The sequence below is a fragment of the Schistocerca nitens genome, chromosome 9 (assembly GCF_023898315.1).
Source record: "Schistocerca nitens isolate TAMUIC-IGC-003100 chromosome 9, iqSchNite1.1, whole genome shotgun sequence".
Classification (NCBI taxonomy): Eukaryota; Metazoa; Arthropoda; class Insecta; order Orthoptera; family Acrididae; genus Schistocerca; species Schistocerca nitens.
The window spans coordinates 480,619,603-480,632,758 of NC_064622.1; the positions used below are offsets into that span (position 1 = coordinate 480,619,603).

The 13,156-nt window shown below is 42.3% G+C and overlaps 1 protein-coding gene and 1 pseudogene across 1 annotated transcript in view; one reads left to right on the forward strand and one right to left on the reverse strand.

Moving 5' to 3' along the window:
- Positions 1-13,156, forward strand: part of LOC126204367 (NACHT and WD repeat domain-containing protein 2-like) — a 1,117,837-nt gene that overhangs the window by 120,553 nt on the left and 984,128 nt on the right. The window contains exon 2 of the mRNA XM_049938741.1: positions 10,100-10,211. Within this exon, the coding sequence (XP_049794698.1) occupies positions 10,100-10,211 (112 nt within the window). The remainder of the gene's footprint in view (positions 1-10,099; positions 10,212-13,156) is intronic.
- LOC126204741 (5S ribosomal RNA) lies at positions 2,508-2,624 on the reverse strand (annotated as a pseudogene).

A 13,156-nucleotide genomic window follows, 5' to 3' on the forward strand; every position in this document is an offset into this window, starting at 1 on the left:
CCTGTGACGAAGCCATGGTTTACACAAATGAAAGTCTTATAACGAATGCGGGAAGCAGTCTTGCACTGAGGCTAGCACAAAAATAAAGCAGTACCGAGCAAAAAAATAAGTGATAGAGGGAAAAAAATTTTTAGTCCCTGCTCGTCGCGACTTTTTGTATTCCGCCTGGAAGGCGGCGCGTGGGTCTGCTCCTGAAAACTGAAGGGTAGGCCAAGTGTAGGAAGCTGGAGGAGCAGGTGAGGTAGAAATCTTGGTACTGCGATTAGGTTATAACTCTTTTACTTAACTTTGCGTACAGGTGAGCACGTAGGTGCGAAGCCGTTCATCAATTAAGCATCGGCTAGAAGGTACAAAGGCAAAATCTGTAGAGGCTCGCCCACTATGAAATAGAAACCATGTTGTCACGTCGTCTCTTCGGAATCAAATGGGCAGAATCTGTAGCGGCGCTCGTAGAGATGCACAGCGCCGGCTAGAGGGATCTGTCGGTGTCGGTGTCGTAGTGCCAACCTAAGAACTATTATCTACGACGTGGCGTCGTAGCTATCGATGCCACACCTCTCTGTATTCATCTTACCCTCGAAACCTTCTACATCTTCATTTACATCTACATTCATACTCCGCAAGCCACCTGACGGTGTGTGGCGGAGGGTACCTTGAGTACCTCTATTGCTTCTCCCTTCTATTCCAGTCTCGTATTGTTCGTAGAAGGAAGGACTGTCGGTATGCCTCTGTGAGGGCTCTAATCTCCATGATTTTATCCTCATGGTCTCTTCGCGAGATATACGTAGGAGGGAGCAATATACTGCTTGACTCCTCAGTGAAGGTATGTTCTCGAAACTTCAACAAAAGCCCGTACCGAGCTACTGAGCGTCTCTCCTGCAGAGTCTTCCACTGGAGTTTATTTATCATCTCCGTAACGCTTTCGCGATTACTAAATGATCCTGTAACGATGCGCGCTGCTCTCCGTTGGATCCTCTCTATCTCTTCTATCAACCATATCTGGTACGGATCCCACACTGCTGAGCAGTATTCAAGCAGTGGGCGAACAAGCGCACTGTAACCTACTTCCTTTGTTTTCGGATTGCATTTCCTTAGGATTCTTCCAATGAATCTCAGTCTGGCATCTGCTTTGCCGACGATCAACTTTATATGATCATTCCATTTGAAATCACTCCTAATGCGTACTCCCAGATAATTTATGAAATTAACTGCTTCCAGTTGCTCATGTGATATATTGTAGCTAAATGATAAGGGATCTTTCTTTCTATGTATTCGCAGCACATTACAACTGTCTACATTGAAAACTGGTTCAAATGGCTCTGATCACTATGGGACTTAACATCTGTGGCCATCAGTCCCCTAGAACTTAGAACTACTTAAACCTAACTAACCTAAGGACATCACACACATCCATGCCCGAGGCAGGATTCGAACCTGCGATGTCTACACAGAGATTCAATTGCCATTACCTACACCATGCATCAATTCGCTGCAGATCCTCCTGCATTTCAGTACAATTTTCCATTGTTACAACCTCTCGGTATACCACAGCATTATCCGCAAAAAGCCTCAGTGAACTTCCGATGTCATCCACAAGGTCATTTATGTATATTGTGAATAGCAACGCTCCTACGACACTCCCCTGCGGCACACCTGAAATCACTCTCCATTGAGAAAGACATGCTGCGTTCTGTTATCTAGGAACTTTTCAATCCAATCACACAATTGGTCTGATAGTCCATATGCTCTTGCTTTGTTCATTAAACGACTGTGGGGAACTGTATCGAACGCCTTGCGGAAGTCAAGAAACACGGCATCTACCTGGGAACCCGTGTCTATGGCCCTCTGAGTCTCGTGGACGAATAGCGCGAGCTGGGTTTCACACGATCGTCTTTTTCGAAACCCATGCAGATTCGTACAGAGTAGATTTCTAGTCTCCAGAAAAGACATTATACTCGAACATAATACGTGTTCCAAAATTCTACAACTGATCGACGTTAGAGATATAGGTCTATAGTTCTGCACGTCTGTTCGACGTCCCTCCTTGAAAACGGGGATGACATGTGCCCTTTCCCTATGGAACGCTATGCTCTTCTAGAGACATACGGTACACCGATGTTCTCTTTCGACCACCAAGTTATCCACCCCGTCCTAATAGCAGTTTGGAAGTTCCTACCTCCACAGCATTCCATTCCACATAGTAAGTAAAATATGGACCAAGTTTTACTGAAATTGATCCACGGATTTAGATGTGGCCTTATGTTTGTCGGTTTGGAAGAGTACTCATATACCCAGGAGGAGGAGGAGGACTCCGTCGTCAGGCCAGGAATGGCCTACCGGGACCATCCGACCGCCGTGTCATCCTCCGAGGAGGATGCGGATAGGAGGGGCGTGGGGTCAGCACACCGCTCTCCCGGTCGTTATGATGGCGTTCTTGACCGAAGCCGCTACTATTCGGTCGAGTAGCTCCTCAATTGGCATCACGAGGCTGAGTGCACCCCGAAAAATGGCAACAGCGCATGGCGGCTGGATGGTCACCCATCCAAGTGCCAGCCACACCCAACAGCGCTTAACTTCGGTGATCTCACGGGAACCGGTGTATCCACTGCGGCAAGGCCGTTGCCCACTCATATACCCATTATATTTTATATATTTACACGTGTTTGTACACATATGTCACCTGTACCTATAGCAAATTTCGCCCTGCAGTTCTGCTTCCACGTAGCTCAATATTTATGACGTCATATCACCTGAACATATGACATACAATGACATAATGTTCAAAGTAGATTCAGCGGTATATTTGGATACAATCTTCGAAACGTGTTGCGAATAGAGCTAGTGTTACAGATGTAATAAAACGTCGTACATGATGCGGCAGTTTCACGCATCTCAGTATTTATGACGTCACATTTCCTGAACTATGTGTCTGCTATATTTTGATTCTGGCGGTACATTCAGTGTTATATGTGAATACCGTCTGCAAAATGTGTCGTGAAAGCAGTTAGTACTAAAGGAATAATAAATGAATACCTCTTGCCTGATGCGGCTGTTTTACTGCATGAACAGCGAAAATACAGTAAACTACAGTTTTTTTTTCCTTTCGTCATGTTATGGTGGTTATCAGCCAAAAAATTTTCCTTAAGGTTACGAAATCATGTGTAAAATTGGTAGCAGGTTGCTCCGTGCTCTGACCCTCTAATACTTTATGAGTAAGGTCTGTGTACTCGAACGTCGTGTGTTCCACCACCTTTCCACCCCCACCCACACCCCATTGATAGGTAGGTAATTCTTTCACGCAGACCGATCCTTTGCAGATAGTAAGCGATACGTGTGCCAAGTTTGGTTGGATTTGGTCCAGTGGGTTAGCAGGAAATATGGAACATACATACGTACATACGTTCATACATACATAAATACATCCATTTTTATAATGTGTATGGACGCTGTAGTGGCATCGTGAAATGGCTTCCTTGTACATCAAAGTGAAAGTATCTTGAAAAGCATCGAATTTGGAGTGGTTAAGCTCAGCAATATTTTCCGTTTTTATTTTCTATAAGTTTATATACATTTAATTTTCTTTCATCCTTAGGGAAACTAAAATACTGGTACACAACATGATCAAAGGTGTTTGGACACCTGTCAGATAACATTCGCCTTAGTGACCATATAATCTCTGACTGGTGCACTTTGTATGAAGTATCTCAATATCCGTCGACGAATGGCAACTCATTCTTCCTCAAAGCCGAAACCAGAAATGTTACTGATGTCTGGCATTGGGGATGGTGCGAATTCTGTGATCCAACTCATCCCAAAGATGTTCCATTGGGTGCAGGTAAGGAGTATGGGTAGAATAGTCCATTTCATGAAAGTTACTATCCACAAGTCATTGACCCACAGAAGCTGCTTTATGACGCGGTGCATTGTCACGCTGATAAAAAGAATCGTCTTCTCCTATGTGTTCCTCTACTGTACACAGTACCGAATGCTGTAAAATGTGTTCATGAACTTCCGGATTTAGCGTTTTCCTTCGTGCAGTAAGGGTGCCACGTACTAATCACGAAAGACTCCCCCATAGCCCCACACAATCTCCTCCATACGTCAGTGTTGGCGCTGCATATGATGGCAGGCATTCGCCTGACCAAAACCCTTCCTTTGGACTGCCAATGGTACAGCGTGATCCCACCTGAAGCGTCGCTTAGCCTTATACACAGGAGTGAGCATCTTGTGAGGAGCTGCCCGATCCCTGTCGCCCATTCTTTCTAACTCCCTCTTCACAGCCACTGTGCTCGCTGGACTGGTGGTAGCACTTTGGAACACATGTGTGATTCCTTCCGCTGATTCGTGGGACGTTTTGCAGACACACTTTGCAACGTTCGACGGTTTCTGTCGTCGGTTCATGAGGTCTGACTGCTCTCGTTTTCCCTGTTGCTGTACCTTCGCGTTACACGTCATAGTCACGTGTCCAAGAGTCGACTTGTCAGCCTTAGAAGAGCTGAACTGGCCCTGACGGATGTGTTACACAGGTGACGTCCAGAGACCAGTCAACGTTCGAAGTTGCTGAGCTCTCGTTACCGACCCATTGTGCTGTTACTGCTTCTCTATTAAATGCACAGTACTCACTACATACTTCTATACATGGCGTCCAATGGTCAGCTTCGCATTACGTAGGAGTGCCGAATCCTTTTTTCTTTTCTTTAATGTATGAACAGCACATGTTCATTCTCTGAACCATATGCGCAAATGCTACAGTTTCTTGTGTGACTGTCTGAAAATGTGCACAGTGGTTTAGAGATCAGTATAACCCGGAACTAATGACTGAGATTGGTAAGCGAAAATTTTTCGGAAAGTGTATACGTTCAGCAAACTCTCGCAATATGTCAAAGTTTATCTGTTACCTGTCTCATTAATATATGAACATACAGTCACATAAATTAGCCCTGCATATCACTGCTTCATTACACTAGGTCTTGATATTATTGACACACAAAGCGCCTCTTATTACGTAGTACTTTAAATGGATTGGAACACTGTGGTAGTTACCTATGAAAAGCATCTTTTCTTCCATTGACGAATTTCTGACTACATCCGTAAGCAAGAAAAATTATCCATGTATATACGTAGAAGACAAAGCTATGTCTTACCGCAAAATGTAAATAACTGTAACGGTCTTGTTTCATATGTTCCCATATTTCCGCTGAAATATCAATTTCAAGTTCAAAACTTAGTACAGTTAACACGTAATTGTTACTGAATGGTGAGAGCATGTCGAAAAGTGAGATAATTCTTTTTTAACAATTTCGATTATTTTTACATCTTTTCTGCAAAGAATGTCAGAACCACCATCCAGCTTCGCGTTCAAGGGAATGTAGTAACCGAAAGCTAATGTGAATGTGGTGCAAGAACGAAACAGTCCACCAGAAGGCATTGCGTCGGTATCCTGCCTTTTGTTTACGAAGAAGCAAGACAAATATGAAATCATAATAAACAGTCATCGTGCTATATTCGTACAGGGCTGAATGACTATTTATTGAGCCATTTCTATTACAGTTACTATTAAAATTTTTAAAAAGTCCTTTAGGAAGTTGGCCACCAGTGTGGCCGAGCGGTTCTAGCCGCTTCAGTTCGGAACCGGGCAGCTGCTATGCAGGTTCGAATCCTGCATCGGGCATGGATGTGTGTGATGTCCTTAGGTTAGTTAGGTTCAAGTAGTTCTAAGTCTAGGGGACTGATGACCTCAGATGTTAATTCCCATAGTGCTTACAACCAGCTGAACCAGTGTGCAGCTAGCGAATTAGCTTGAATTCTGGAAACTTTGCGTTCGTTTTGTATTTGTGTTTTTTATATTTTGATTGAATCTGTGCACAACGTGCCTGTCGCACCCATTGTTCCTATCTGTATGATTGTACTCATTCCTTTTTCATATTTTTCTATGCCGGCCGGAGTGGCCGTGCGGTTCTGGGCGCTACAGTCTGGAACCGAGCGACCGCTACGGTCGCAGGTTCGAATCCTGCCTCGGGCATGGGTGTGTGTGATGTCCTTAGGTTAGTTAGGTTTAATTAGTTCTAAGTTCCAGGCGACTGATGACCTCAGAAGTTAAGTCGCATAGTGCTCAGAGCTATTAGAACCATTTTTTTTTTATTTTTGTATGTTCAGTTGGATCCTGTTTAATCTATACAACATATGAGTTATTGCAGCAATGACAACATTACACAGAACAGAAGCAGATGGTACTCTATGACTTACAAACGTAAATTAACACACAGAGTGGCAAACATACTAAAGAAACAGGCCTTCCAAATAGCGTATAAAACTGTGAAAATCCACCAATGATGCTTAAGCCAACCAACAACCAACAGACATAAATTCCAGGGATCAGGAATATTCAAACTTGAAGTCAAAGTTGTGATGAAATATACATAGGCATGACATGCAGGTATTTTTTTAAAAAAAAAAAAATGGTTCAAATGGCTCTGAGCACTATGGGACTCAACATCTTAGGTCATAAGTCCCCTAGAACTTAGAACTACTTAAACCTAACTAACCTAAGGACATCACACACACCCATTCCCGAGGCAGGATTCGAACCTGCGACCGTAGCAGAGGTATTTTAAAGCACGATAGAAAGAACGCATCAGGTGTTGGAAGTACACACACACACACACACACACACACACACACACACACGATCAATCAGATCACAGATATCACGAAAAAAAAAAGTCAGTCGAAACATGGCAATGATATTTGATCTTTGGAAGTAACATCAGACAGTCGGCAACACAAGCCAAAACATAGCATCCAAGCAAGCGTTCAGCTCCTGGAGCTGTGAAGTGTGGAAACAAAAACCCGAAATGGCAATTGTAAAAAGAACAGCGCCAAAAACGGAACTAAAACACAGCGTGTAGGAAATCATCCACGGAACCTCTAAGTAGAATTTAAAATATTACTACGCCATAGAAAAACCAAACATCAGAACTATTTGTAACCTATATATACATTGTTCCAAAATGTAAACCAAATAGTAAAAATATGTACATGTTCCAGGCCACTGAAGATGCCTTGCAGAGAATAAAGGCGAAATGCGTATGGCACGAAAAATGTGTTTCATTCAGTTGTACTTAGACGGTCGACAAGTAAAAACTAACAATACACAGCAATATTACACGCAACTCAGGAATACACGACTGCAAAAGTTGCAGATCTTCTTGTAACTGTGTATGGGTTCTTGCATTTAGCAATCCTATGCGAAATCTTGTAAGAGGCTAAAAGGGCCTTAGAAGTCACATTCGGCGTCTGAGCAAAGTTGTTCTTGATAGACAGTAAAATAATAATTTGGTTAAAGATTCTTTTGGTTTTCCCGTTAATGCATGATGTTTTGCCTCGAGACGTTTCTTTAATTTGTTAGGCTTCATTGTATCAGCGGCAGAAACGTTCTTCACCATCAATCGTAAGTTTAGTGAAGCTTAGCAATAAATACAAGGGGGCTCGAAAAACCAAATTAACGCTTTGAATGAATATAAAAACTTTGCTTGTGAATTACAGAAGGAAAATGTACTTAAGGAAACATGTTCGCAAATATTCAGATTGATGACCGTCACTGTCCAGCCAAAGTTCATTACGCGAGCCCATGGATTTGCAAAAGCCACGACACAGTTCATTCGGAATTTCGCGATATGGTCGTTCAGCTTACAATTTCAGTGCATCAGTTCTGGGACTGTGCGATAAACTCTGTTCTTCAGGTATCCCCATAAAATGAAGTCTATTGGGTGTGAGGTCTGAGGAACGGGCAGGGTATACAGTGCCACTCCATCGTCCAGTCCACGTGTTTCGGAAAGCTGTATCGAGGTGAGCTCTTACGTTGCGATGGTAGAGGGGAGGTGCTCCAACTTGCTGGAATTAAATTTCGTCATCATCAAACATCTCTTCAAAGTAACATTTACAGAATTGATCTCTCTGGTCTGGATCGTCTTCATTGAAAGGATGGATTACTGCTGGTATGTACCATTCCAGCGAGGACGCTTCAAAATGCGATGAACGCTATCTTTTGAGATGTGTGTCTTCCGAGCCATGTGCCGTAGAGATTTCTGTAGTGATCGAATGAGGGTTTACCGCACCTGATTTCCTTTTCTGTGACCCGTGGATGTACGTGGTCGTCCAGAACGTTTGTTGTTGACGTTGTAAACGGTTTCATTTGCTTCATATTTGAATCTGATGCAAGCAATAATCCGATGCGTTGATGGCAGTTTATCGAAGTTCCTTTTGAACCATCTTTACACTTCTGGAGCGTTTTAGGTTTTCCAATAACATTTACGGGCAAACTAAATTATTCTTCTGTCATTCTGCTCCATTAGATTCACCTGATAAAACGAAAAAGGTAGCACGTTATGGGCAGTCAAAGTGTTAGTACATTTTTTACATACCCTGTAGTTCTCACCATACCTTCTCTTTTTCGGCCGGCCGGTGTGGCCGTGCGGTTCTAGGCGCTTCAGTCTGGAACCGCGTGACCGCTACGGTCGCAGGTTCGATTCCAGCCTCGGGCATGGGTGTGTGTGATGTCCTTAGGTTAATTAGGTTTAAGTAGTTCTAAGTTCTAGGGGACTGATAACCACAGCAGTTGAGTCCCATAGTGCTCAGAGCCATTTGAACCATTTTTTTCTCTTTTTCGATTTTAGATTATCTCCTTCCCCTCCGCTAGCTAATGGACGATCGGCGTCTTCAAGTTTGTCACTAACCAGGAACCGCTTGATACAGTACTCAAGTCCTCGTTGCGAAGTCTGAAAAACTTTAATGAGGCCTCGAGCTAACACGAGTCAAAACTTGTACTGCGGGCGATAGTTAGGGATGCAGCGGTCAAAGTGCAGCCGGCAACGGGCGTTTCCGCAGACGGCCCACATATTGTCGAAATCAGGGCCACCTTGGATAATGGGGATGAAGTCATCTTCCAAAATCTCACCGTGACATCAAGGAATATCGAATCAATTATTCCATGACTGGACATTGTACACCACACAGTTACCTGTTGAGGGTGAAGAGACTTGGCGGTCGCGAAATGCGGAGTCTCTGTCCCCAAAATGCGCCAATTTTGCTTATTGACGAACCCATCCAAAGGACAGCAACCTTCACCTCTAAACAACTATGCATGCGCGTATTAATTCCCATCATGCCCCATTGCTAACAGTGCAGTTTGAACGTCCTAACGCAACCAGTTCAGAAGTCATTAAGATTTTTATTTCATATAGTTCAGTACTTGTCGCCCAGTAAAGTACCAATTTTAAATAGCAACGGTTTAAATAACCTGACATCACATTTAAAAGTGCAGAATAACCTCCGAGCTCCGATACAGTTGAGAAAGGAAGTTGATTAGTGTTTCTGTGTCACCTTCTTCCTTCTTGTAGAGAGTGTTTCAAAAAGGACTTTACAACTTTAAAAATTCATGTAAATTTATTGACAGAAGATATAAAGCTGGGTTTAGTGTTATTTTGTAAGTAAAATCATTGTTGTTTAAAAAAATATGTAGCCTAAGTCCATCCGAATGGTTATTAGAGTTTTGTGTAAACATCTGATGTAAATTGGTCAATAATGATGAACTACATTAATCTTTTATATAGTATCTATATATAACATATATATTAAAAATGTAGCGAATGTCGATTTTTGTGTTAATTAGTGTATCATGTACAAATTTGAAGTAAATCGGTGAAGAACACACAACCATCATCATAGTAGTAAATGGCGTTATGTCGATCATCACCACAATCGTGATCATCATGATCATCATAGTCATCACAGCAAGATACCTGGCATGATCATGATGACAATTATGGTGATCAGCATCACGAAACCATCACAATAACGGCAACTGTCAAAATCGTGATCATCACAACGATCATTGTCATCACGATCATTACCATTACGATCATCACCATAATAATCGACAACATCGTTATCGTCATCACCGTGATCATCATTGTCTCCTAACCCATCTTTCAGAAATTTAGTGTGGTATACGAGGAGTTACACGAGAGTACAGATGAGATATGTACTAGTTTACAGACGTATGGAGCACAGTTATGTATTTAGGTCTGTTGCGTTGCAGGTGAGGATGAGCGGTGAGGAGGCGGTGTGGGATGTGCTGCAGGGTCACGTGACCGCTGCGCGCAGGCCCGCCCCCCGGCTGCTCAAGGTGTTCATCGCCTCCACCAGGACCGGTGAGTGACACGCGCTCTACTTGCCACAGCGCTGCACGCATAGCTGACGCTGTATCGCCACGTAGCTTCGCAACACACTAGAGTGAATGTGCCTTATAAGGAAGCCGTCTGATCAGCTTTGTGTCCTACTGAAAGCCTCTCTTTATCAAATGAATTGCTGTATATCCCTTCTAATATGGTGCCGCTCCAGCTGTATAGAGGCGAACTGACTGAGTCGCGGCAGTATTTTCTCTTCAACTTCGAGCCCCACTTAGAAAGCCAAAAGCAGTTACACCTTAGAGCTCAGGTACATTCCAGCAGTCGAGTGGAATCGAAATCCGGTAAAACAAGCGTATTCACTCATTTTGTATTTCGTTAGAAAAGCTGTAGCTATACCGATCATCTAATACAGCTATTACATCGCTTCTTGAATATACTCGGATATTTTGATTTCGGAACCGTTGGAGTATACATTATAACTTTACTTGACAAACCGAAAATTACCTACGGGAAAACTGGACAGGAAAGAAAAATTTCCGTCCCATACATTCATATGAACAATTTTTCCTAATTTTTATTTCCATTTTTCGAAAATATGGGACATTGTTTGTAAGCAGCTTTTCCAGATTGTGGTACAGGTTCTAACCACACATACAAAGCAATAAGAAATGTACTCCCGTATTCTTTGTCGTCGTAATACACAGTTTCTCCCGTATTTCTCGTGGAAATTTTTGAAACAGTTTCTCTTGCGAACAAAGAACAGTACAGAGTTACCTCTCCTGTATACGACTGTAGTATATCGGAGTGAGTAAAATCGGCGCCTTCGTGTAGCTCCATATTCAGGTAATTGGTCTATATTTCCATGTATAACGTCCTTCTCAAGGAAGGAGCCGCTACCTTCTTTTCCTCAACATACTGCGCTGTGTCACTTATGGTCAAACCATTAGCAATATCTGCTCGGGACTGCTGCAGAGGCGTGTTCGTGTCACCAGTTTCGCGACCAGATATAAATATAAGCGAAGAATTCATTGCACAGCAATAGAAGGCAAAGTCAATTACACGCAGAAAGGATAATTTCGATTTGAGTGTTGTTCTGTAGAGTTACACAAGCACACCAGCCAAGTCCAGTCCTCACGTGTTTGTCGTACTGTCCTACAATTTTGGAACATGCGACTTCAGTTTTACACTGGTATTACTCTTTCGTCATTCTGCTGTAAACACATGTTGCCCTTTCATTCATTTTTCCTCAACATAAGCGAAGGAAGAGCAGACTAGAAAAATACGTGAGGCATCTGTGCGCTGAAGCAACAACCAATTACCTCCCAGTAAAAAGCAAAAAAACAAAGAAACCTCCATTTGTCTTCTCGTGAGGTGACTTCCGGAAACTGGAAGAAAAATGTAGGACAATGTCAAAAGGCCAGGTAGCTGTGTACTATTACTTGACATCATATCAATGTAAAACTCAGACATAAAGTCAGACAGACCCAGGCAGGCACAGACATTAGTGTGATTTGCTGTGTAATACATACTGGTGGCGTGAGCCGTACGTACTAAGAATATCTTCGTACCGACTGTGACGGCTAGTGATGATATCATTCCAGATTAGAAGAGGTTACCCTCTAACACGACTGTGCGTGGGAGCGTCAGTTGAAAAGTGGCGTGACACCCGCAACACAATTACTCAGCCCTATTAAAATTTCCCCTCCGGCTCTGTACTAATTCCGCCGTAATTAGTAACTGCGAAAGGCGAGCCGCAAAATTAATTATAATGAGTGAAAATTAATTTTGTTTTGAATTAGTTGAAAAAATTGCAACTACTCTGGAGTGAAATTTCGAATTTATTTTTGTCGGCGATCTTTTATTCGGCACATACTCGTAGTTCCGGAAATAAAAATCTCCTTTTCAAAACGTGTTTACTGCACTTAATATGGCGCGAAACTATGTACATTCCGCATTTCGCACATTATGCTATATTAATTTAATAATTGCTGTTCTTCCCAAGGTATTTTACAGTACGTAGTAATTTTCTTACTGCTGATGTTTGCTTCCATTCAGGAGCGGTGAAGGATAAAAGTTTATGTCTGTATGCCTTCGTAGGCGTCCTGATATTCATCTTTCTTTTTGATTTAAATGTACGACAATAATAGCGAAACCGTTTTCCAAGCTGTCATGTTTACTTGATCTCCTAAAGGCACACATCGGGCTTTGGAAAGACAGCTTCCTGTGAATAAATCCTGGAGACACAAGCGGGCTGCTGCTGAATGACGTGGACCTCTTGTTCAACGTACGGATCCAAAAAACGAGAACAATATCCACTAACTTCTCTGTTCGGAGCTGCTTCTGACTGGCTGAATTTTCTCGTAAGTTTTCGAGCAAACCTAAGTAGTCCATCTGCCCTCCTGACAGCTGGTATTTTGTGTACGATGCGGATCACATATCTAACAAAAGCCGCACCCATATAGATAAGCGGTGACCCTTGAGACCCATTTGCATATTATTTCTTTTATGTCGTTTTTTATCCATTAGCAAGTTACAATGTCTAACATCTACTAAGAGCAATAAATAATGAAGTTTCTGAAATAAAATGTGATGTAATAAAGATAACTCACAAAATAGGCTGGAAAATTTGGGTAAAAGAACGAAAAAAAGAATTACATTGTGTTTTCTGAAAATCTAAACGTAGAAGTAGTTGCGCTAATCTGTTAATATTCGAAACAAATACGTGGAATGAGTCGCGATAGCGATGAACTTCTGTGAATAACGCTTTTTGTATCGCGTTATGACAATTTTCGTCTCCAAGCCACAGTTGTGTTTCAGTGTCTGATGATGGCACAGCTGAAACATTTCTTGAAATGTTATAATAAATAAGAAAAGTCATCAAGCAATCTAGACAGTAGTAATGACAATAGACTATCTTTAATATTTCCAAAAATCAGCTATAAATAGAAAGTGCTGCGTTTCATACG